Raw genomic sequence first — 26,920 nt, 5'->3', positions numbered from 1 at the left:
AACGCATAGCACCCGCACTGAATCCTGACCCATTCATTTCAATGGGTCTGTGTACATGAGCGTTTTTTTTTTTTCTCATGCATCAGTTCTGCATTGCGTGAAAAACACAGCATGTTCTATATTCTGCGTTTTTCACGCAGCCCTGGCCCCATAGAAGTGAATAGGGCTTCAGTGAAAAACACATTGCATACAGAAGCAAGTGCGAATGCAATGCCTTTTTCACTGATGGTTGCTAAGAGATGTTGTTTGTAAGCCTTCAGTTTTTTATCACGCGTGTGAAGAACACATCAAAGCGCATTGCACCTGTGTGGAAAAAACTGAACGCAATCGCAGACGAAACTGTGCGAGTTTCACTGAAAGCATCCGGACCTAATCCGTCACGCTCGTGTGAAAGAGGCCTATGTCTTCCGGCCCCCTCTTTTTTAAAGTGCAGCCAATCATATGACATTAAAGGGGTTTTCCGATATATATATATATTTTTTTTTAATGATGACCTATCCTCCGGATATAGGTTATCAGTATCTGATCGGTGGGTGTCTGACATCCAGGACCTCCACAGATCAGCTGTTTGAGAAGGCAGCAGCACTTCTGTGAGCGCCATGGCCTTCTCTCTTCTTTTCCAATGACGTCACGTTCATCGGTCACATGGCCTAGGAGCAGCTCATCCCCATTCAAGTGAATAGGGCTGAGCTGCGACATCATGCACAACCACTGTAATATGTACAGCGCGGAGGCAGCATTGCTGCCTTGTCAAAACAGCTGATTGGCGGGGGTCTGGATGTCAGATCCCCACCGATCAGATACTGGTGACCTATCTCAGAAAACCCTTTTAAAGGTGGCTGCACACAGTGCTAATTTATTTGTAGAAAATCTGCACCAAAAAATACATTTAAATCCAAACCATGTATTCTGTTTTTTATGCGGTTTTTTTTTTCCGCGGATTTGATGTGGATTTTCTGCAGCTCTCACCCTTTCATTGAAAATGTCAAAAACCCTACAGCAGGTCAATTTCTGGACCTAAAAAAAAAAAAAGCAAAGTGAACACAGAAAGACTTGCGTAATCCTCACAGTGTGTTGCCACCCTTAGGCTCCATTCACACGTCCGTATAATGGGTCCGCATCCGTTCCGCAAATTGGACCCATTCATTCTCTATGGGGACGGAATGGATGCGGAGAGCACACTATGTGCTCTCCGCATCTGCATTTCCAGAGCGCGCCCCCGATCTTCCGATCCGCGGCTCCGGGGAAAAAATAGAACATGTCCTATTATTGTCCGCGATTGTGGACAAGAAAAGGCATTTTCTATGAGAGTGCCGGCGATGTGCGGTCTGCAAAACACATACGGATGTGTGAATGGACCCTTAGTCTGTAAAGTTGACTTGCTATAAACTGGCCATACAGATTACATAAATGTCGGCAGGTTCTGACCGCATCATCTGTTTGGGAACGGCTCAACAACTTGTATCCTGGATTATAATAGATTTGATCCTTTATTCGCTGGGGTAGCACCCGAGTGGTAGGACAACCATGTGCCCCCTCTATGACTGTAGACGCGCACACGTGGCCTGGACGAGGTTCAAGGTTGTAAGCCATTCTGCCGAGAGGCTGTCTACAGTGAACAACAAGCTTATTGGCTATCGTACACGTCAAGGTTCTTCTCCTCGATATGACCGGGATTGAGAATCAGGCCGTTATCCGGTAGAGGTAGGATATTTCAGAAAGGCCGGATGGTCTTTCAGAGTAGTAAAGACGGATTATAAGCTCGCTGCCTGAACAGCAGACATACTTGTCCACGGAGCTCCATGGAAGAAGCTGAGCCACTTACTGGGCAGGGTGACCGCTCTAGATATGGAAGTAGATGGTGATCATCAGCGCTGGAGAACCAATCTGTATCAGATCTTTTAATTTCTGTCTGCCACAAAATGTCATGCCGTATATACCGGCTGCAGGTAGGAGAGCACAGAGGCGTTTTCATTTCATTAAATGTATTTTTTTTTACATTGAGGGAATAAGAAATATTAATTGCAGATTCATAATCTGATTCTTCAGGCGCTCTTAGGAGAAGGTGCAAGACCAGGCTGGAAGTCCGAACCGGACAAATACAATAAATTGGATCAGGAGATCCAATCGGCCAACACGCGGTTTCTTGATGGACAAGTGACGCAGCAGCAGGTAAAGTGCAAGATCTCGGCGGGCAGGGAAGGCGCTTGGTACATTGCTTTTTCTGATTGGAGAGCAGCTCTGAAGTGCATCACTTCTGTGATTGTATTTGATAGGTTAATATTACAGTAACCCAGCACTTGCTTATTATCATCTGTTCACTGACCATTTCGCAGGCGCAGCCATACACGTTTTGGCCATTCTATTTATTCAAACTGCTTATACACATTCAGTGAACCTGTGCGATGGATGAACAATCTTTCTGGGAATATTCTTTCCCAAAAAAAAAAAAAGATCTTTCATCTACAATTTCTTTTTAAAAGCGAGATCTTTCGTCCGACTATCAGATGAAAAATGTAAACAAAGCCGATGGTGATGGCTTGTCAGGCTAGTGAGAACTTTCATGGTTAAATTTCACCCAGTAATCATTTTGGTTGAATTTGACCATTTTGATCAAATTTAGACAAATGTGTGTGGATACCTTTGCAATTCATACTTGTAAAATATCACTTCCCCCCCTTCTATTAGATGATTGTGGAGCAACAAGATGAAGAGTTAGAGTTGGTCTCTGGCAGCATCGGCGTGCTGAAGAATATGTCACATCGCATTGGCAATGAGCTGGACGAGCAGGCAGTGTGAGTGTCTACAGGGTTTGGAGATGCGATGACTTGAGGGTGTATGTCTTTAATCCAACATTAATTCACCAAACAGATGTCTTAAATGGGCTGTCTCATGACAAACAATGGGGGCATATCGCTAGGATATGCCCCCATTGTCTTATAGGTGCGGGTCCCACAGCTGGGACCCGCACCTATATAGAGAACGGAGCCCCGAAAGTGAAGGAGGGCGCATGCGCAGTCGCCCTCCATTCATTTTCTATGGGGCCGGCAAAAATAGCTATTTCCGTCGAGCCCATAGAAGTGAATGGGAGCGGTGGCCGGTCACGCACGGTGCGCTCCCATTCACTTCTATGGGGAGCCGGCTTGGTCGTGGCCTGACCGGAGTCCTCCAGCCACCACCTTGCGGGGCTCTGTTCCCGATATAGGTGCAGGTCCCAGTGGAGGGACCCGCACCTATAAGACAATGGGGCATATACTAGCAATATGCGCCCATTTGTCTATGATGAGACAACCCCTTTAAGTAGTTTCACCACTGCAGATCATTGTGTATACAGTGACCATATAGATAGGACCATGTTAAAGGGGTTATCCAATACTATAAAAATGTCACAGTAAATATACTTACCCTGCTCCCTGCGCCATTCCTTGTCCCCGCACCGATGCTGCAGCTTCTCCCCGTGCGCGGATGAAAACATCCTGTGTCGAGGGGAGCAGCCAACGGCAGACGGGGACAAGCCTCCCTAGCAGCGCAGGTGACGCTAGGGAGGCTCATCCCTGTCACCGCCTGCCATTGGCTGCCCCCCCCTCCTCCGGACACTGGATGGGGACCAGGAGCGGCGCGGGGAGCGGGGTAAGTATATTCAGTGTGAGGGGCCTGGCATATGGGGGACATTTTTATAATATTGGATAACCCCTTTAATCAGAATTGCATGTGACGAGTGAACATATGACATAAGGTTAAAGGTGTTGTGCAGTGGCGTAATATTGAGGACCTATACTCAGGATAGGTCATCAGTATCAGATCCCAGGGGGCCGACTCCGGGCAGGCCTTGCCGACCTGCTGATTGAAGGGGTCACGATGCTCGTGCGAGCACTACGTCCTCTTTAAAGTTTTCCTGCGTGCCATCTCCTATTGCAGCAGCGGCCCAGTGTAATTACAACTGCACTTCTACTGCGCTGCCGCATGAGGATCGTTCATCAATATTACTCCGTTGCACAACCCCTTTAACAGCTACGTTACCTTTTGCCCAAAAGTGAAACATATATAACAGGCAACTGCGAAAAACCCACAGACTAGACTAATGAGTTTCCTATGATTCTGCATCCATACCCATTCTTCGGTGCCCAGGCCCCAGTAAGGACGGGGGCTGCTTTTGCTGACGACATCACTTTTGCACAATGGCTTTAAAGGGAATGTCTGTACTACAGTTGTGAAGCCTTTTGTTGAGCTCCATCTGTCAGGAAGTCAGCCATATAAAGCTCCTTTCATTGATCCTTTAGTGTCCTCTTCACACTTGTCTTCCAAGCTCAGGCAGGAAAGTTTATTTATACTGAAGACGCCCAGGTCGGAGTCATGCCGTAATGTCAGAGTTATGCAATTCATGGATCACATGTCACAGACGAGGAAATGTGGGAGGGTCGTGTGTAAATAGAAAGCCTTGAAACTGAACGACCTCTGTCAGTGTTTCCATAGGTCACGTACACACGAAGGAAGTTTTATGGAGGAGAGTGACTGCCAGTTTACTTAGGGTCTGCTTTATCGCTACCCAGTTACACTTAGGTTTTTGTTTACTGGAAGAAAACTGCTTTATTTTTACTGGGTTAAAGGGAGCCTGTCATCTTTGACCAGGGTGTCTGAGTTAAGGGCGGCATCCAGTAAAACTTCCAGGAGACAGTCCTATCAGTGATTGACAGCCTTCCCGCTATGACTGGATACACAGATAGCTGTCAGTCATTGATGGGGCCGCCTCCTTGATCTGCAATTTAATTGAATAAAGTACAAGTTTAACTGAATCTTTTGCCACAAAACTACAGTATTTTTCGGACTATAAGACGCACCTCTACCCCCAAAAAAGTGAGTGAAAAGTGGCAGTGTGTCTTATAGTCTGAATGCTAATGACCACTTTCATGTGCGGGGAGCAGTACTTACCCTCCCTGATCTTCATCTGGGCCTCACTCTGCACTGTGTCCTGACTGCATACAGCGTCAGGACGTAGTGCACGTAGGTGTGCGCTACGACCTGACACTGTGCTACGCTACTTCACAGTGCAGCACAGGCCAGAAGAAGACCAGGGAGGGTGAGTGGATCTGCAGAGTGGCAGGCCGTCTAGAGCAGGAGAGCTACGTTTATTTTTTATATGGCTGATGGAGGTGTCCGATATGAGGCTGGGGTGTCTGATGTTAAGGGGTCTGATATGAAGCTGATGGAGGTTGGAGATCTGATCTGAGGCTGATGAGGGTCTGATCTGAGGCTGATGGAGGTTGGAGATCTGATGGAGGTTGGAGATCTGATCTGAGGCTGATGGCGGTTGGAGATCTGATCTGAGGCTGATGGCGGTTGGAGATCTGAGGCTGATGGCGGTTGGAGATCTGATCTGAGGCTGATGGCGGTTGGAGATCTGATCTGAGGCTGATGGCGGTTGGAGATCTGATCTGAGGCTGATGGCGGTTGGAGATCTGATCTGAGGCTGATGGCGGTTGGAGATCTGATCTGAGGCTGATGGCGGTTGGAGATCTGATCTGAGGCTGATGGCGGTTGGAGATCTGATCTGAGGCTGATGGCGGTTGGAGATCTGATCTGAGGCTGATGGCGGTTGGAGATCTGATCTGAGGCTGATGGCGGTTGGAGATCTGATCTGAGGCTGATGGCGGTTGGAGATCTGATCTGAGGCTGATGGCGATTGGAGATCTGATCTGAGGCTGATGGCGTTTGGAGATCTGATCTGAGGCTGATGGCGGTTGGGGGTCTGATTTTGGAGTCTGATCTGAGATTTTTTTTTTCTTATTTCCCTCCTCTAAATCCTTGGTGCATCTTAAAGGGCTTCTGTCACCCCACTAAAGTGATTTTTTTTTTTTGGGCTAGTTAAATTAGTTATATTGCGATATATGAAAATATAATGGTGTTACTTACTTTGATCCAGCAGTTTCTTCCAAAAACGAAGTTTTATAATATGTAAATTAGGTCTCTACCAGCAAGTAGGGCGTCTACTTGCTGGTAGCTGCTGCAGAAAACCGCCCCCTCGTCATGTTGATTGACAGGGCCAGCCGGGATCTCCTCCTCCGGCCAGCCCTGTCAGCATTTCAAAAATCGCGCGCCTGTGTTCATTCGGCGCGGGCGCTCTGAGATGAGGAGGCTCGTCTCCTCAGCACTCCCTCAGTGCGCCTGCGCCGATGACATCACCGAAATAGAAGACGTCATCGGCGCAGGCGCACTGAGGGAGTGCTGAGGAGGCGAGCCTCCTCATCTCAGAGCGCCTGCGCCGAATGAACTCAGGCGCGCGATTTTTGAAATGCCGACAGGGCCGGAGGAGGAGATCCCGGCTGGCCCTGTCAATCAACATGACGAGGGGGCGGTTTTCTGCAGCTGCTACCAGCAAGTAGCCGCCCTACTTGCTGGTAGAGACCGAATTTACATATTATAAAACTTTGTTTTTGGAAGAAACTGCTGGATCAAAGTAAGGAACACTATTATATTTTCATATATCGCAATATAACTAATTTAACTAGCCCAAAAAAAAAAAATCACTTTAGTGGGGTGACAGAAGCCCTTTAATGGAGGCCATTATGGCACCGAAGGAGGCAAAATACAATGTGGGCTCAGCATGCATGTGGAACCTGCATTCCCTGAATTTAATGGAGGCCAGTATGGCGCCGGAGAAGCTAGTATTTAGCGTCTGTTCCTGCAGAGGTTGCAATAACGCATGTAAAAGCGTCTATGACACTTGTTCAGGCGATTTTACTCCCTGGAAAAAGTCTAAGGCTACTTTTACACTCGCGTATTGTGCGGATCAGTCATGGACGGATCAGTTCAGATAATACAACCGCATGCATCCGTTCAGAACGGATCCGTTTGTATTATCTTTAACATAGCCAAGACGTTCTATTGTGCCAGTGAAAACTGATCCGTCCCCATTGACTTGCATTGTGTGCCTGGACGGATCAGTACCAGTACGCCTTAGACTTTTCCCCCACATTCATCAGCGCAGTGAGTGCTGCCTGTGCCTGAAATAACCAATAACAAAGCTCCTTACAGCAAGGAGCTTTGGTATAGGTCGGGTATTGGCGCGCCAGAGTGTGCCCCCCCCAGAGTGGGCCGTGTTGTGGCAGTCTTCAAGTAAGTGATTTCCCCCTCCCTCAATCATGGTTCTGTCTAGTCTCCCAGTTCTCTGCTCCCCCCTGCTCCTGTCACTCCACTAGTAACCCCGCTCCCCCCTCCTTCTGTGACCCTGCACCCTCCACTAGTGACCCTGCTACCCCCCTCCTCCTCCTGTCACCCCACTAGTGACCCCCTCCTCCTCCTGTCACCCCACAGGGATGAAGCTGAACAGACTCTGCCGACTATGATGGGATCTGTTCAGTTTCTGTTCGGGATCCTGTCTTTTTACCAGACAAAAAAGTGCTGCATATGAGGCTTTTTGTCTGGTCTTTCAACAGAATCTGCAACAGAGGCTCCAAACGCAGATGTGAGCAAGTGCAGGCTTATGTATTATGTATTTTAATTACCGTAACTCCTCCTCGGGTAAAAATACTCCTCAAAAATGGTCAGAGGAGTATTTTTACTCTTCTGAAAAAAACGTAGTGCGACCTCTGGGTTCCTGTCCTAAAGAGATCACCTTGTCTCTTTGCGGACAGACACACATCATTTTGTACAAAATGTATTTGCCAAGAATCTCGCATTTGTATAATGAGCACTAGTATACTTTCTGTAGTGTGTATGGCACGATGGTATTTTCAGTGCTGTTTGCGTCTCTTCTCTTTTGTGTCTTCTAGTCCAGTGTGTTTTATATGTCTATATCACTGTGCTCTATACCACGCTGCCTGCAGATTAGTTTGTATTTTAATAGTGACAGATTTCCTTTAAATATATTGTCATGACCTACTTTTTGTACTCGCCGCTGTCATGGAGGGGGAAGGATTGGGCATGTTGACTTTCAGCAAGCCCAATCCTTTTGTTCTCATGGTAGATGAGCTGCTGCCGGCGGTTAATGGGCCTGAGCTGCAATACACATCACCGCTGCTATCCAATGGAAGTCGCTGTGGGGAGCACTGCAGCAGCCTCTTCAAACAGCTGATCGACAGGGCTGCCAGGCGTTGAACCCCCACCGATCTGATATTGATGACCTATTCTGAGGATGTGATCTCAATATCAAATCCCCAGATAACCCCTCTAATGTCCTTCATATAGGACTGGCGCTCAACATGAGCAATGCTTCCTGGTGGTTACACGACACGTCATCTCCCTTGCAGTGGTGGTGTAGTGTACTTACAGGTACTTGCTACATTCAAGTAAATGGAACGAGTACTTGTCATTACACTCACTTTCTAGATGACAGACAGTGTAAGGCCTCATGCACACGACCGTATGTATTTTGCAGCCCGCAAAAAACGGATCTGCAAAAAATACGGATGACGTTCGTGTGCATTCCATATTTTGCGGAAGGGAACAGCTGGGCCCATAATAGAACAGTACTATCCTTGTCCGTTAGGCTACTTTCACACTAGCGTTCGGAGCGGGTCCGTCTGATGTTTCATCAGACGGATCCGCTCCTATAATGCAGACGTTTGCATCCGTTCAGAACGGATCCGTCTGCATTATAACTTAGAAAAATTTTCTAAGTCTGAAAGTAGCCTGAGCGGATCCGTCCAGACTTTACATTGAAAGTCAATGGGGCGGATCCGTTTGAAGATTGAGCCATATGGTGTCATCTTCAAGCGGATCCGTCCCCATTGACTTACATTGTAAGTCTGGACGGATCCGCTTGCCTCCGCACGGCCAGGCGGACACCCGAACGCTGCAAGCAGCGTTCAGGTGTCCGCACGCTGAGCGGAGCGGAGGCTGAACGCTGGCAGACTGATGCATTCTGAGCGGATCCGCGTCCACTCAGAATGCATTAGGGCTGGACGGATGCGTTCGGGGCCGCTTGTGAGCCCCTTCAAACGGTGCGCACGAGCGGACACCCGAACGCAGGTGTGAAAGTAGCCTAATGCGGACAATAATAGGACATGTTCTATTTTTTTGCGGAACGGTATGCACACAGAGTAACTTCTGTTTTTTTTTGCTGACTGAAATGAGTGGTTCCACATGCGGTCCGCAAAAAAAAAAAACCGAACGGACACGGAAAGAAAATATGTTTGTGTGCATGAGGCCTAATGAAGAGGAAGCTGCCCTCAGCCTGAGGATAAGTCATCAATATAAATTGCTGCACAACTCCTTTAAGTTGGCGTGCACATATCCACGTTTTCCCACATCAGCCTTTTTTTTTTTTGTCTAATTCTTCAATTGTATGCAGGATGCTGGATGACTTCTCACATGAATTAGACACGGCACAGTCTCGCATGGATAACGTTCTGAAGAAGCTGGCAAAGGTGTCTCACATGACCAGCGGTGAGTAGGGACGCCATCTGCCGCAAGGTGTTGATCTGGCTGCAAACACGGTGGTAAAAACTGCCAAGCGGATGTGTGGATATTCTGTCAGCGCTTCCTTATTTGTTTCTGGCATGGCTGGAACTGATGCAGTCGTTTAATAGAATAACTTGGCTGCAATTTCTAACATTTATTTTGGGCCTGTGAATACCGTGCGTCCCCGGCAGCTCTAATATTTTACTCTTCATGGCTGAGAATGGAGACGAGACTCCAGACAGCCACAAATATGCTCCGACTTGCCAGGCCTTAGGCCTCTTTCACACGAGCGTCCCGGATTTGCTCCGGATGCTTCGCGTGTGCATTGCGGGAAACCCTCGCGAGTGCGCACGCAATTTCAGTCAGTTTTGATTGCGTTGTTCAGTTTTTATCGCGCGGGTGCAATGCGTTTTGCACGCGCGTGATAAAAAACTGAATGTGGTACCCGGACCCGAACCCGGACTTCTTCACTAAAGTTCGGGTTTGGGTTCGGTGTTGTGTAGATGTTATAACATGGTTATAAGGGAAAATAATAGCATTGTTAATGCAGAATGCTAAGTAAAATGTGGCTTGAGGGGTTAAAAAATAAATAAATAATTAACTCGCCTCATCCACTTGTTCGCGCAGCCGGCATCGTCTTCTTTCAGGACCTGCAAAAGGACCTTTGATGACGTAATCTTCTATCTTCATACAGCAGGACCTGTGCTGATGTCACCGCGCTCACCTTGTGGTGAGTGCGATTACATCATCAAAGGTCCTTTTACAGGTCCTGAAAGAAGACGATGACGGCTGCGCGATCAAGTGGATGAGGTGAGTTAATTTTTTTTTATTTTTTAACCCCTCAATTTACATTTTAGTAAGCATTCTGTATTAAGAATGCTATTATTTTCCCTTATAACCATGTTATTATGGAAAATAATACAGTGAATTTAATGTGATCCGGGGTTGCTCAACCCTATCATCTCCTAGCAACCGTGCGTTGCTTGCGGATGCTTGCGACTTTCACGCATCCCCATTCACTTCTATGGGGCCTGCGTTGCATGAAAACCCCAGAATATAGAGCATGCTGCGATTTTCACGCAACGCACAAGTGATGCGTGAAAATCACCGCTCGTGTGCACGGCCCCATTGAAGTGAATGGGTCCGGATTCAGTGCGGGTGCAATGCGTTCACCTCGCGCATTGCACCCGCGCGGAAAATTTGCCCGTGTGGAATATTTTAAGTCCAAGTTATCAAGGGCGCCTGAAACAAGGCAGACGGGCAATAATCTATCATATATTGGCCATTTTTCCGTACTTGGTCCCAGTCATTGCTTTCTATTTGCTTATTTTCTGTTCACGTGTCTTTTGAATATTACATCATTTTATATTTTTGATCATGTATTTATCATATTTACACAATTATTTTACATGGCATGTACAGAATTGTCCCATAGCAATCCCCAAAATGTGGTCCTCTGCTGTTGCTATCCCATGTCATTACACCTCAGCGATCGGCTGAAGGAGCGCCCAGATTTTGTTACCCCTTGCAACAGAAGAGGGCATCACTATCGTTAACCTGGGCAGGGTCCTATAGAGCCTGACCAGTCTTCTCATGTGACTAGTCATACCTGTGGATGACACCTCATCATACAGGCGTGTAAACAGTAAATTCAAGGGAACAACAAAAAATCCTGAAAATAAGCATTTTAAGATTAGTTAATTATTTTAACATTATTTTGACATTTTGGGTTTCCTCCCCATAGCATCAAAGGATTAGCAAAATATGGTCCACTGCACTGGGTCGTGGGTCGTGTTCGGTGTTGCATCTCAGCTCCATTAAAGTAAATGGGGCTGAGCTGCAATACCACACACAACCTGAGGACAGGCGTGGCGCTCCTTTTTTTTTTTTTTTTTTTTTTACAGTGTGAGGTAGGTATGTAAGTTTGTGAGGCCAGCTGAGAATTGTGGTTTGATGTGAGAAGTGATCTGTACAACACTACAGAATAGGTCTGTGCCATGTCAGCGATGGATAATAACTGGGTTGTGTTCCTCCCTGTAGATCGGCGGCAGTGGTGTGCCATTGTTGTGCTCCTTGCGCTGCTCCTGGTGGTGCTGATCCTGTTTTATGCACTGTGACCTGAACGCCGGTTCCTTCCGTGGGACATTTCATAAATCCGTTTTCCCAGGGAACAAGGACGTTTTTCAGGTGTGAAGTGGCGTTGCTGTGACAGGTGGGCATTTTGTGATGTATACGACATTTCGGCTAGAAGCCATTGCATCATCTACATACTTTATGGTGCCCCAGGGTCTCGGGGCACGTACCACGTGCGGAGTGCTCTACCACGAGGTTCCTCGCCGTTCCCCAAGCAGTCTACCCGCTGGATTACTGCTGCCGTGTTTTCCTGCCTCTCTTCCGAACGAGCCGTGCTCAGACCTGCCTGCCGGGTGGATCTCAAGCAATGCGGAGACCACTGACTCCACGAGTGGGCAGCTTTTCAAGGGGAAGCCTTAAACCACGTGGGACGTGCTGGCGCTGCGCAGCGATCTGCTTAGCAACCGGTTTATTTCTAGGACTCTGGGATAAATGACTGTTTCTGGGAGAATCCAGCCACAAGATGTTTACAGCTGACGGCCTTGAGGTGGATTGGCTTGTGGAACACCCCAGATTTAACTACATCTCGTTATACGCCCCCTCACTCCTTTCCGTTAGGCCTACCGAAGCCGAACCTTACTCCCCGGCGTTTGCAATGCATTTCCTCAGCTGCTATGATTAGGAAGATTATTACCGGAACCGTTTGCATCTTGACTGCGGATACTTTAAGATGGATATCAGCCGTGTGAACACTGCATTATGAAGGATTATCGGACCTGTGCGGATACTACTGAACCTGCGTGCGTGACAGGCAGGCCCTTTTGTGTCGTCTTGTACTTCTCGAGCCCCCTCTCCACATCACGGTCCTTTGTCTCAAGCGTCTTTGTAGCCTGCCTTGTGTCTTGATCTCTTTGTTTTACTGAATGCGGTCTGTTCCTGTCGGTTTGTACCATATGTGTGGCAGTGAACCACGATCTATTGAACCAGGCGCTAAATGAATTCCAAACGTTGGGAACGCGTCAGCGGTTCCCTGCACGTCAATCTGTTTTCTAGCAGACCTCTCCTGCCACGGGAAACGATTGAGCACGCTATGTGTCCAGATCCAGATTTTAACGTGTTTTATATTTTTTTAATGATTTTATTTCAGTATTCACCACATTGCATCATGGCGCGGTGAACTGATTGGATGCTAAGAGGAACATTGGATTGGTGCTCAGACAAAGGGGGTCTGCTTTTGGTAAAAAAAAAAAAGATCTAAAAGTAGAAATGTACCTTTTGCAGTAGTGATTGAAGCACAGGAGGGCTTACTTGGCAGGGCGTTTATTATTGTCTATGGCTAACCTCCGGCACTCCAGCCGTGGTAAAACTACAACTCCCAAGATGTACACTTGCTTGGCTGTTCTCAGAGCTCCATAGAAATGAATGGAGCATGCTGGTAGTTGTAGTTTCACCACAGCTGGAGCGCCGGAGGTTAGCCATCACTGGTCTAAGATTAAATCCCTGAGTGACTGGAGTCTGTTTCTCCATTGCAAATCGTATACTATATGTAAAGTACAGTGATCCCTCAGGATACAATATTTTCAGCATACAGTGGTCTTTTCTGACCCATCGTAAGTTGAAACCAGACGCCACATACAATGTCTCAGACTCGGATCCATCCAATCACGGTCACTTCTCTGGTAAAATTATTAGTATTAGTTGCTAGTTAGCAGCTACTCCTGACTGTTATATGTAAGGACTTGTTTTATCTGTCTTAGTTATCTGCTTATTTTTCTTAAATCTTCATTTTCTCTCATCTTCGATGACATTTTGAGGCTTTGGAACCAATTACTCAACTTACAATGGTTTCAACATACAATGGTCGTCCTGGAACCAATTAAAGGGGTTGTCCGGGTTCACAGCATTTTCACCCAGGCAGCCCCCCCTGACTTGAACATTGGAGCAGTTCATGCTCCGATGCTCTCCTTTGGCCTGCGCTAAATCACGCAGGGCAAAAGGCATTTTCAGGAGTTCCGGTGACATACCGGGGCTTTCCATGGGGCTGCCAGGAAGCCCGGTGACATCACCGGCACTGATGGGCGGGATTTAGCGCAGCCCTAGCCAGTAAAACGGCTAGGGCAGCGCTGAAGGCCGCCCATCAGAGCCGGTGACGTCACCGAACACACTGCCGGGCGGAAGCTTCCGCCCGGCAGTGTGTTATTATAAACAAAAGAGCCCTTGCCCTGCACGATCTAGCGCAGTGCAAGGGAGCGCATCGGAGCATGAGGTGGGTGAGAATATGAGTGTGTCCGGGTTCAGCTCTGAACCCGGACAACCCCGTTAATATTGTAACTTGGGGGACCACTGTATAGCTCATGCTTCTCCATCACAGAAGCACACTTTTCCTACAATATGGCCAGTGCTGATGCATTGAATGACTTGAATTTTTCATTCTTAAAAAATAAAATACAATATAAAGTAACCGGCTTGGTAATGGCCGGTAAGATGGCACTAGCAAGAAACCCACTACAGGTAAAGAGTCCTGCTGTACTGAATATTGCAGTATTTTTTATATTCGAGTTTGTCATTATTTTACCCATTGTCCTGTGGATGTGTAAATGCTGCTTAGATTATGAGGTGGCAACACCGTGGATGTGGCTGGCATACGACGGCGGCAGCGGTGACTTATTCCCGTTCCTACGTTTCAGAGACATCTGTCGACTTCCATTTCATCATATTTTTGTATGATTTCAATCTGTGAATTTTTAGAATGCTCAAGTGATGGAATAAACTGTATTTCTTTTACATACAATGTATTACCAGGGCTCTGGTTTATGCGGAATTATTTCGGAGACACTTCCATGAATTTGTTTGTAGAGCCGGCTGTATTAAAGGGGTTTCCCCCGACTGTTATACTGATGACCTATCCTCTGAATAGGTCATCAGAAGAGATGAGCGAATCGACTTCGGATGGTACATCCAAAGTCGATACGCAAAAAAAATGTGTTCTAATACTGTATGGCAGGGATCAGCAACCTCCGGCACGCCAGCTGTGGTGAAACTACGACTCCCAGCATGCACACTTTTTTATTTATTTTTTTAGCCGTTTTCAGAATGCCCATAGAAGTGAAAGGAGCATGCTGGGAGTTGTAGTTTCACCACATCTGGAGTGCCGAAGGATGCTGGCCACTGCTGTATGGAGATCCTTCTCCGTACAGTATTAGAAAGTATGGGCTCCGATGAGCCAAAGTTATTTCTTTGCGAAGCCGCGCAAGACTTTGTATAATAACTTTGGGAATTCATTTTTACTGTAAATACCTTGGTACCGATATTCCCTCTTTACTTTGTAGATTGTCAGCAGCTCAACCTGTTTACACGGGAAGAAGCGCAGCCGACGACGATTTTTATGCCCGCAGAAAAATGCGATCACCTGACAAACGAACAAGTTTGTTGGCTGATCGCTGCCATGTTTGCACAGTCCAATGATGGGGAACTAGCAGACTTATGATCCCTCTGGCGACACTTGTCTCCCAGGAAAACTGATCCTGGTTAACCCTGATGACATGCAGGAGTCTGTTCGCCCTCGTATACACTAGATAAAACGCTCGCACTGCCGAAAAATGCATTCTTAGTCTGCATCCTATCCGCATTTTTTGCAGGTCGGATGCTGACCCATTCACTTCAAAGGGGCCGCAAAAGATGCCAACAGCACTCCGTGCGCTATCTGCCCATCTGTTCCGTGCTGTCTGCAAAATTGTAGAATAGGTCCTATTCTTGATCAGTTTTTTTGCAGATCTGCAATTTGCGGACCGCAAAACAGCCAACGCTCGTGTGCACGAGCCCTAATGTGTATGAGCAGGTTCACATGTCAGAATAGACCGTAATAATACACCCTTTGATTGCTCCGACCATAGCACATACGGCTTCATTTTCAGATTTCTTCACCCGTACTTGATCTTCTAGAGACATTTGCGTCGTCTTAGAGCATTCCAGAGTAGCTGCCCCCACGACTTGTGTAGGGTGCGGCCGCTGTCTGCCAGAATTAACTATGCAAGAAAGATATGTAGTCTGGCCAGAGAATGTGCGATTACGGTACCTGTTCTCGTCTGTTTACGGCAAAACGGATCCTTGTGGATGAATAGGAGCGCCGTAGATGAGAAAATGCAGCTGACCCGCCTGTGTAGGGGTCCCCGCACATAGCAATTTCATGCGCCGCCTCCATGAGGCACCATATTCTCTCCGAGGCAATGCTAATGATAGAGCACTGGAGCGTGATACAATTTTATTTTCCTCATGGAATCTGTGAGATAAAAAAAAAAACCCTGCCTCCCTGTAAGGGCTCATGTGCACATCAACGTATTTTTTTTTTTTGTGTCCGCCTATTCACTTCAACAGGGCTGCAAAAAAAAAAAAAAAAACGGAAATTACTCACTGTGCATTCCGTTTCCATATGTCAGTTCTGCAAAAAAAATTAGAACATGTCCTATTATTGTCCGCGTTATGGACAAGGATAGGACTGTTCCAATCATGGACCGGCTCTTCCGTTCTGCAAAATACAGAATGCACAGGGCTGGTATACATGTTTTGCGGATCCGCAATTTACGGATGATGATCAGTGGACGTCCCAGCGGTAGGACACCCACCTATCTAATAGTTATCCCCTACCCTGTGGATAGGGGATACCTTAATGTAACTGGAATACCCCTTTAAGCCTTCCTTGTGCCAATACCATCTAGACATTGAGGGTTCTAGGCCGGTCTTCGTTTCCCCCCCTGAGCTGGTGGATAAAGCGCCTAATTTACGACGAGGCGCACCACAGCCAGTCCGTGCTGCTGGGGTAAACACTACCCCAGACCACGGCTAGAGCAGTTTTCACTCCATTTTTACACCTGTGTCCAGGGGTAAAAGATGGTAAATGTGTTCAGCCCGATGGCCCAGCCCCCACCACGTGCAAGCGGTGAGCACGGCGTAAAAAGGCCCCAGCATCAGAATATTGTCACAGGGGCGTTTTAAAAAGTTGCAAAACGGGGTCTTGCAAATTTATTTGACACCAAACCCGTCCTCATTCTGTGTATTTGTAAACAAGGTTTAACCTCCGTTACAATTGCAGGTAATGACTCATTAATTTACCCATAGATTAGCAAATTAGGATTGTGCACAGGAGTACGCCTCCCCTGGGGCAGATTTGTGCCACTTGTTTTGGGTCCGTATGCTAAAAAAAAAACAACAACAAAAAAAACCCTGACAGTTCTGCAAATTATCCTAAGTAGCAGCATCTTATAAGTGAATGTGACAGGACTCCTAATATCACAGCCAGAGGGGAAGGGTGGGGTATGGAAAATGTGGTGGGGGGAGGGGGCAGACGTGGATGAGGTCGGCTTTGTCTTCCTGGGTGTGCTTGAGGCTCTCTAGGTTTTAACACGAGGGGGTGGAGGGGTGATCAGGGTTTGCTCTGTGTGTGTCTGTGGGGGAGGGGTGGTGACTTCTGTACTGAAGGCTATTTTACAGTGTGGGCTCCTGGGGGGCCAGCGAGGGGAGGCCGCTACGTGTAGGATGGGGGTGAGCTGCACCGCTCTGTGTTTTAGGGGGGGGGGGATGTTGCTGTTATATGAACCGAGGAGTTTTACTGTCCTTCTACTACTCAGAATCTCATACCTAAAAAAAAAAATGTCTGCGTGCCACATGTGAAAATACCTGTCCATACAGAGCCCGCTATAGAGGAGGTGTGTACTCGTGGGGGCTGCATTCAGGGGCCATAACACGGTGGTGCTTTGTGCGCTCTATATATTGAGTACCGAGAAGGCATTGGAAACCCTGAAGGATAGAGGAGAGCCCCCCCCCCCCCCCCCCCCCCTCCGCTCACAAGCAGTGGCTGTCACTCTGATCGACCTGTCCTGCAATCAATAGCCAGATTTAAAGGGATTTTCTAGGCTTCTGACATTGATGACCTCTCCTCAGGAAAGGTCATTAATGTCCCATCTGTGAGGGTCCGACACCCCACACCTGCAGCCTCCATCTTTGAAACTAGGTCTTGAATGAAGAAGGAAGCACAGCGCCGTTCAAAGTGCAAGTGGCCGTGCTGGGGTACTGCATTTCAGGTGCCATTGAAGTGAATGGAAGCTGAGCTGCAGTACCTCAAACCACCACTACGCATTGAACGGCGCTGTGCTTCCTGTTTCCTGCACAGTGCTGGAGGTTGGAGGGAACAGCTGATGGGTGAAGGTGAAGGGTTTTGGACCCTCACTGGTTGGATCTTAGTCCTCAATGGCAGGAGCCTGGAAAAGCCCTTTATTACTACAGTTTTCCCTGTAGCTGCCAACTGCAACTTCCCCCACTAAAATCACCTGCTTGTGGGGAAGCTCAGGAGCCGGACCCACCTTGACCAACTCGACAGGGGTTTTGTGTAAATGGGGACAACTCTTAAAGGGGACCTAAAACTTTAGAATCATGCAGCAGTGCTCCTCGGAGGGTTACATCCGCCCTGCACAGCTTATTCCAGCGTGTGGAGTATGGATCCACAGAAAGTATATGGGATCCATATACTGCCGCACGATTGTGTTTCAAAATGGCACCCAAATTTTAGGTCCCCTTTTTAATTTTTTTTTTAATTTTTTTATTTTATTTTATTTTATTATTATTTTTCTCTGTGCTGAACAAAGGCCCCCATACACATTAGAGTATTGTCAGCCAAACCTTTGGTAGGACCATCCGACAGTCTAACGTGTATGGGGAGCTCCCGACTCTCCGCTGACAGATGATGACTGGGGTTTGAAGGATCAGACACCCGATACATTGGTTCTACTGGGAGATAAGTCACCACCAAAGGTGCGGCAGCGTCGAGCATGTATATGAATGAGGGAGCCGAGAGCAACGGTAATGGCTGTCAGGCAAATGAAGGTGTATGGGAAGCAATAAAGCTTACCCCTTCATCTGAATGCACTGCAGCTTCCCCGACTTCAATGGAAAAAAGCTGCAAAAAATCAAATTAGGCACAAAGCCGGTCCGTCTATAATAGGTTGTCACTTATTTTCTAGGTGCACCTCACCGGAAACAAATGCCTACCTGCAGGTCGCATCGTTCTGTGAAATATCCCCTCAGATAATAACATGGACACCCCCGCCGTCTTCCCTATCTTGCATGCCGTGAGGATTGCAGCCGGGACCTTGTGTTTTATATTCTCTTTCATCATTCCCTTCAAAAGATCATGGAGGTGTGAGGGATTTTTTTTATTTTTTTTAATCTAGGATTGATGGCATATCCGGCAGGTCTGCAGTCAGGGGCTGCACGCGCTCATCTTCTCCCCGCTGTAGATCACTGGAGCATTGGTGTATTAATCATCGCTCCAGCCCTTCAGACATCAGCTCCCGTGGACCTGAATCCATTATCGGGGTGACTCCGCGCAACCTTGACGCACAAACACCTTCCCTGACAGGAGTCCAGCAACTTAATTCACAGTCGTAATCAGCATGCCGGCCTCATCCCTTCCCAGCTTCACATCCGATATTATAGAACCCTGACACCCGCTAATGGGAGAGGTCACTGCATGTTCAATAGCCTGCGCTCCCCGCCACCGGGGAACAGGCGGCCTCTGATAGACGGGAAGCTTTAATCACAATTTGTAATGAAGTATTACGGATGGTAGGTTTGTGTGCGCCCTGGATGCATATATTGAGGGACCGGGGGGCCGTGTGGACCCCTGTGGTAGGAGAGGCTTCATTTACGCTGAGATTTTTATACCTATTTTAGTTTGATGTCTATTTCAATATGGCACATAAAAATGTATTCTTAGGCCCCCTACACAAGGCTGTAGACACAATGCACGGGCAACATCTGCGCGGATTCCGCAGATGGATCAGACCCATTCAACTTGAATGGGTCCGTAATCTGTCCACACCGCAAAAAAAGAGAAGCCCCCATGGAAACGCTCCGTAGTGCTTCCGTGGGTTTCCGTACCTCCTTTCCGGACTGCGGACCCGTTCAAGTGAATGGTTCCACAAGGTGAGCACACGGCCAGTGCCTGCATATTAGGGACCAGCTGTTTGCGGGCCACAATACGGACAACGACAGTGTGCATGAGCCCTTAACCTGCCCCTCACCGCTTTTATTTTTTATTTTTATTTTTTTTCTTCATAATAATTTATGTGTAAAACATAGCCCAATACTTGAGTGGGTCTGGCCTTCAATATAAGGCATAGCCCATGGATGAGGTTGTTATTTTTTTTTTATTTTTTTTTTTGGGGGGGGGAGGTTTCTGCGCCCTGAAATTTTGCAGCAATCGACGGTAAGAGGTTAACGATTGAGCCAAATTCAGTCACCGCATTAAAAAATCCGCTGCGGATTTTCAAACTGCACCAAAATCCGCAATGAAATAAGCAAAGACAAATGTTTTTGTTGTTGCAGGTTTTGGTGTGGATGTTCCTTTAAGAAAAAGTGACTCCATGTGTGAACAGAATCCAAGTGCTCATTCACACCAGCGATTTCCACATGCTGGTGCTGTCTGATAGCACACTGACTTATTAAAGGGGTTTTCCAGCAGGACAGAATTGATGGCCTATCCTCAGGACAGGTCCTCAATATCTGATCGGTGGGGGTCTGACTCCTGGCACTCCCGCTGATCAGCTGTTTAAAGACCGTGACATTCTGGTAAGCACTGAGGTCTTCTTTCGTCATGCCGAGCACAGCGCCGTACACTGGATAGTGGCTGTGCTTGGTATTGCGCTCAGCTCTGTTCGCTTCAATGGGACTGAGTCGCACCTAGGCCATGTGACCGATGAACATGTCACTGGCCTAGGAAGAGGCCGCGGCCTTCAACCAAGCATGGCAGCCTCTTCAAACAGCTGATCGGCGGGGGTGCCAGAAATCAGACCCCCAATGATCAGATATTGATGACCTATTCTGAGGATAGGTCATCAATACTCTACTCCCAGAAAACCCCTTTAGGCAGTGGGCCAATTCACATATATTCTTTTCTTATTAGGCTTTAGTCTTTCATGCTAGACTTGCCCAATGAAGCCAATGAATCAGTGAAAACAAAGCAGACGGCACATTTACTCCATCTATGTGTGGTCTGTGGTTCACGGATGGTTGCTAGGAAATGCTGAGTGGGTTCTTCAGGGAGTTTTTTCTACATACTGTTGCCATACAGACAGAAAAAAACCCAACAAATTGAAAGCTGCGTAGAGAAAACTGATTCAACACGGATAGAAAATGGTCATTGCAAGTTTTTAATTGCTCATCTGAATGAGTCCTTAAAGCAAATGCCCCCCCCCCCCCCCCCCCCCCCACTTCAACGCCAATTTCTGTACTGTTTGAAGTGATTTCCAAATTCTGTGCCCACTCTTAGTATACAGTATCTTTGCAGTGAACGGAGGTTTGTATTTCTGGGACAGAGCTCCAAATCGCCACTAGAGGGCGCTTACTTGCATTTTGTTTACACATTGATTACAATGAGCTTTAAAGCTCCCTCTAGTGGTGACTGCAGATTCCAGAAATTAATCCACACAAAATTTTAGACCTAAAAAATTAAATGGTGATTAAAGGGGGGGGGGGGGATTTAAATGCATATTTGTCTCTATATGTTCACATGGGTTTTCTACCACATTCTGATAGGCCTATTGATTCCCATAGAATTTTGTTTTTAATTGGGTTAATGTATAAATCTAGAGAGAGCTTGGAATCTACAAAGAGCTTTGCATGGCCTCGGCTTCGGTTACCTTAACAGCGTCATACCCAAGGTCATCTTCAAGGCAGCAGCTGACTACAACAGCGGATCGGTGATGTCATTGCCCCGCTTTGATTAGATAACAGTATTTCCTGTGTGCCTTGTACATGCCTGACCGGTATATATTAGTATAATGCCTTGATGCACTTCTTGTCTGCTTTATCTTTTACCATATGACCTTATCGTCACATTCTCCTAGGTAGCAGCAGCAGCAGCACAGAATCCATATTCAGTCTCCCTCTGCCGAGTCCAGTCCTTATGGTTTGGATGCAGCCAGCAGATAACACAATGTGCATCCTCTGAGTGACACACACTGATTGCTTTCATAGCCAAGGATGCGATTCGGTGCTGCTACGCCAGCCTCAGGAGGTAAGTGATAGGACCGATCTCCTGCTGCCATCATAAATGACAGCTCCTCACCCTGCACATAATGTCCCCGGGTAGTGCACGGCCGCTGGAGCTCATTACTACACATACATCCCTGCAGGGACAATCGGAGAAATGCTGTGCGTGGACTATAGGTTGCTGGCTGGAATACGGAGCATGAGGGGTCATTGACAGCCAGTGCCAGGGTTTTGAAAATGATACCATGCAGTAGAGATGCAGGCATGCCCATGAAACAACTCCGCTTCTGTCCGTGTACTGTTGCTACGGCTCAGCCCGATTCACATAAATGGATTTGGATACACAGATCGACATTAGTCAATGACTGGATTCAAGGAATACACAAAGGAAACAAATCTACCTAGGGGTGGGCGATATGGCCTAAAATTTATATTGCGATATAATTTTAAGCATGTGCGAAATGCGATATATATCGCGATATATTCTATATTTCAGGGGGGGTAAAACTTTTTTTTTTTTTTTTAACTTTTTTATTTTATAACTATTAGCCTCCTTAGGGGCTAGAACCCTTGTCCTTTGGGCTCTGTGCACACAGCAGCAGGGAGCTGACCATGGCAGCCAGGGCCTCAGTAGCGTCCTGGCTGCCATGTGTGGAGGGGGGTCCGCAAGTAATATAATACTTAGAAGAGGGGGAGTAGAAGGGAGGGGCTGTGGCCACTGCACCACTAATGAATATAGTTAATATGCCTGAATACAAACGTAGCCTGCATGTGCCGGCCATATCCCATACCTGGCCTCTATTACTGTGCGCCGTGATCTGTCGCAATTAACCCCTCAGGACCTGAGGAGTTGATTGCAGTGGATCACAGCGTGCAGTCATAGGGATATGGGTATGGGATATGGCTGTCACATGCAGGCTAGGCGCAGTGGTCACAGTCCCTCCCCTCCTCCTCCTCTCTGTTCCCATTGGTGGCGCAGTGGCCACAGTCCCTCCTCCTCCTACTCTAATATAGACAAATGGACGCTATAATAAGCTCTATACAACAAATGTTGTAGCTTTAAAGGGGTCGTCTCACTTCAGCAAATGGCATTTATCATATAGAGAAAGTAATACAAGGCACTTACTAATGTATTGCGATTGTCCATATTGCCTCCTTTGCTGGCTGGATTCATTTTTACATCTCATTGTACACTGCTCGTTTCCATGGTTACGACCACCCTGCAATCCATCAGTGGTGGTCGTGCTTGCACACTCTAGGAAAGGGTGCGCTCTTTCCTGTAGTATGCAAGCACGACCACTGCTGCTGGATTGCAGGGTGGTCTTGACCTTATGGAAAAGAGCAGTGTGTAATGCAATGGAAAAATAAATCAAGCCAGCAAAGGAGGCAATATGGACAATCGCAATACATTAGTAAGTGCCTTGTATTAAAGGGGTTGTCCGGGCTTTTACTATTGATGACCTATCCTCAGAATAGGTCATCAATTTCAGATCGGCGGGGGTTTGACACCTGGCAACCCCGCCGATCAGCTGTATGAGGAGACGCGGTGCACATGTGCCGTCTCCCGTCTTTCTTCCTGTTTGCTGCTGCTTTGCCATAGACATCAGCGGTGAGCAGGAAGAGAGACGGCGCGTGCACATTGCGCGCGCCATCTCCTCATACAGCTGATCGTTGAGGGTGCAGGGTAGGGTTGTCCCGATACCGATACTAGTATCGGTATCGGGACCGATTCCGAGTTTTCTCGGCGGTACTCAGCCGCCGATACCCCGCCCCGATACATAAATAGAATACTATGGGCGGGGCCCGGTGCAGTCACTGTACTCTTACACCGGGCCCCGCCGCTCACCGAAGTATTTATAAACGTGAATCCTTATCCTGTTGTTAAGTTGAACTAACGCTGCCCTCTCCCATGTTCCCATGTTCCCCTGTATCCCCACAGCACTTACTTAAGCTTCCATAGCAGGCAGAGCAGACGGCAGCAGTAACGTCACTCACTGACGTAGAGCGCCTGCTCCGCCCACTTTATGAGTGAAGCAGGCGGAGCAGGCGCGCGACGTCAGTGAGTGACGTTACTGGTGCCGTCCGCTCTGCCTGCTATGGAAGCTTAAGTAAGTGCTGTGGAGATACAGGGGGATACAGGGGAACATGGGAGAGGGCAGCGTTAGTTCAACTTAACAACAGGATAAGGATTCACGTTTATAAATACTTCGGTGAGCGGCGGGGCCCGGTGTATTGGGGGACACTGTTATGAGGGGGATCTGTGGATGACATATAGCAGTGTCATCCACAGATCCTCCCCATAACAGTTCCATCCACAGATCCCCCACCAAATAACAATGCCATCCTCAGATCCCCCCACCCCATAACAATGCCATCCACAGATATCCCACCCCATAGCAGTACCATCCACAGATCCCCATAACAGTGCCATCCACAGATCCCCCATAACAGTGCCATCCACAGATCCCCATAACAGTGCCATCCACAGATCCCCCATAACAGCACCATCCACAGATCCCCATAACAGCGCCATCCACAGATCCCCCATAACAGTGCCATCCACAGATCCCCCATAACAGTGCCATCCACAGATCCCCCATAACAGTGCCATCCACAGATCCCCCATAACAGCGCCATCCACAGATCCCCCATAACAGCGCCATCCACAGATCCCCCATAACAGTGCCATCCACAGATCCCCCATAACAGTGCCATCCACAGATCCCCCATAACAGTGCCATCCACAGATCCCCCATAACAGTGCCATCCACAGGTCCCCCATAACAGTGCCATCCACAGATCCCCCACATGACAGTGCGTCATCCACAGATCCCCCAAAACGGTCACATGACATTTAAAAAAAGTATCGGTATTCGGTATCGGTGACTACTTGAAAAAAAGTATCGGTACTTGTACTCGGTCCTAAAAAAGTGGTATCGGGACAACCCTAGTGCAGGGTGTCGGACCCCCGCCTATCTGATATTGATGACCTATCCTGAGGATAGGTCATCAATAGTAAAAGCCCGGACAACCCCTTTAACTTTGCCTACATGCTAAATGCAATTTGCTAAAGTGAGACAACCCCCTTTGAGGGGAGTGCAACGGATAACTGATGCTCAGTTCATCACCATTCAAGTGAGTGAGGCTGAACTACAACACCAGACACAGCCCATGTTTGTCTCTTTCGTTTTCACTTCTTATTTCCGTGCATCACATAATATGAAAGCAGTCAGATATAGCAGGCACTTCTGCTTCTTAGAAATATGACTTTTATTACTAGAAGACGTGTCCGATTTCCCAGAACTGCATTCAACAAACTGAGCCAAAACTGTGATCAATCCCACAATGATGTGCAACCAGACAGATGTTCTCCATATACACCCCTGTGTGTAGTCACCGATACAGTCACCCCCCAAGTGACAACCCACACTATGAGAATGTAACATATCTGCCAAACAGTAATCTGCCTGCTTCTTCAAGAAATAATAACTACGTATAAGATGTGTTCTTCACGCTTAGAGTTTTGGCTGGCGATGTATTGTACATAGCATAGAGGCAGAACAGGCAACTGCTATGGGGCTCTTGAAGAAAGGGAACAGCTCTGATTGGTGCGTCCATATGAGAAATTCAGTCCCACAGAAGCGCAACTTCGGGCTGAATTTGGACACTTTCCGACTGGCCGCAACATTCGTCTTAGATGGAGTTTTATCGGTGTCTGTCTTCAGTCAATGTTATTCTGAAGGTACAGGATCGGGTGCACACATTGGGTGAGCAAAGGTGTTTTTTTGGTGGTCACCAAGTTCCTTTCCACCCCTAAAGCCAGTTTCACATGAGCATGTTTGGTTCAGGAAACATACTCCATGTGAGGGCCGCATTTTCCGGACCGAACACTGATCCCCGAACTCGCAGCATCATCATGACTTATGATGCTGTGAGTTCCTGCCTGACTCTGGATCCACTGTACTGTACTCATGGCATTATGTGAGCACAGGACACAGGTCACCTACAGCCGGGCAGGAACTCGCAGCGTCATCAATCCTGTGAGTGCTACTGCTCCCTGTCTTGAATGAACTTGCCCGGAGAAAGAAATAGCGACTAAGTGCACGAAGAAGCCGGCACACTGAAACGAACCGTTTTTATAACCTTGTTTTTGATAGGTTTTACTTTTTTTCATCAAATAAAGGACACTAAGTTAATATATTACTGGTTATATATAACCTATATGGATTACATGGACAGTGGAAGTCCCAATAATCAGGATAAAGACCAGCCCCTAATAATCTGCCAGACACATAGACACTCATATTAAAACTGATCTGCTGTCCTACCATGCCTTGTTTGAGGGCCACACATTAAGGAGATATGGGTCCCCCTGCCTCCTTACCAATGGCTGCCTGCAGTGCATAGATGGCAGCCATCAGTCTTTGGGGGTCTCCGCTCATGTATACAGCATACTCGCAGTCCTGAGTACACTCTATTCTTTCATATCTGCTACTAGATGGGCTGATAGTACAGTGGACCTGGCCCCTGATATGTGGTCCTTGAATCAGGTGGCAATAGTATCCTGACACATCCTCTTTAAAGGGGCTTTTTGAGTATCTGATCCATGCAGATCCATCACCCGGGACCCCGGCCTGCTCACAGCTTTTTCATACACCAGTGACGTCACGTTCATCGCTCACATGGCCTGGGTGCATCTCAGTCCCACAGAGGTGAATGTGGCTGAGCTGCAATACCAAGCACAGCCACTATACAATGTATGGCGCTGTGCTTGGTGAGCTCAGAGGAGCGCCTGTGCCTTCTCAAACAGCTGATCGGTGGGGGTCCCGGGTGTCAGACCCTCACAGATCAGTAAAAAAAAAAAAACCTGTAGGAAAACCCTTATAAGGTTATTCATGTGTTAAAGAGTTGGGCTATTCTGGATAGCCCATGATCAGATACCAACTGACTGTGTCATAAAGTACTATGATCCAGTCACTTTGGGTCAGGGGAGATGCGGCCGACACACAGACTGTGTTTCTTGGGCTAATCACACTCGTGTGCACGAGACCTAAGCTGTATCTAACCTGCTTGTTGATGGTTTCCACGTTTTTAATAGATTATTTCTACTTTACAGAGTAAGGCCTCATGCACTTGGCCGCTGCACGTCAATTTGTGGTCCCCAATGCACCGGCAGGCAACATCCATGTGGTTGCCGCAGACGGATCCAGCCCCATGGGTACGTGTAGTGTATGGGTCCGCATCCGTGATGTGGTGTGCACACGACCGGGGCCCATATATTGCGGACTCGCTGTTTGCCGGCCGGGCAACGGCCATGTGCATGAGGCCTAAGTAGAGACAAACTAAAAAATATGTAAAAACTGTGCCGATGCGCCAAAACGATGCTGGCTTTTCCGTCTGCTAA

At 47.5% G+C, this 26,920-nt stretch overlaps 1 protein-coding gene and 1 long non-coding RNA gene across 4 annotated transcripts in view; one reads left to right on the top strand and one right to left on the bottom strand.

The window, feature by feature from the left end:
• STX6 (syntaxin 6) overlaps window positions 1–13,094 on the top strand; it is a 28,967-nt gene extending 15,873 nt beyond the window's left edge. For all 3 annotated transcript variants that reach the window (XM_040407599.1, XM_040407598.1, XM_040407600.1), the window contains 4 exons: window positions 2,050–2,172; window positions 2,689–2,795; window positions 9,290–9,384; window positions 11,440–13,094. In XM_040407599.1, coding sequence (XP_040263533.1) covers window positions 2,050–2,172; window positions 2,689–2,795; window positions 9,290–9,384; window positions 11,440–11,516 — 402 coding nt within the window. In that variant the 3' untranslated portion in view covers window positions 11,517–13,094. The remainder of the gene's footprint in view (window positions 1–2,049; window positions 2,173–2,688; window positions 2,796–9,289; window positions 9,385–11,439) is intronic.
• On the bottom strand, window positions 575–26,326 carry LOC120979068. Its single transcript, XR_005774232.1, has 3 exons — window positions 26,174–26,326; window positions 9,660–9,668; window positions 575–607 (listed from the first exon to the last, which is right to left on the bottom strand). It is a non-coding gene; the product is annotated as an uncharacterized LOC120979068 (long non-coding RNA).
• Window positions 26,327–26,920: the final 594 nt, after the last annotated feature.

Source organism: Bufo bufo, chromosome 9 (genome assembly GCF_905171765.1).
Source record: "Bufo bufo chromosome 9, aBufBuf1.1, whole genome shotgun sequence".
Classification (NCBI taxonomy): Eukaryota; Metazoa; Chordata; class Amphibia; order Anura; family Bufonidae; genus Bufo; species Bufo bufo.
This window is presented reverse-complemented; position numbering and strand designations above follow the sequence as displayed.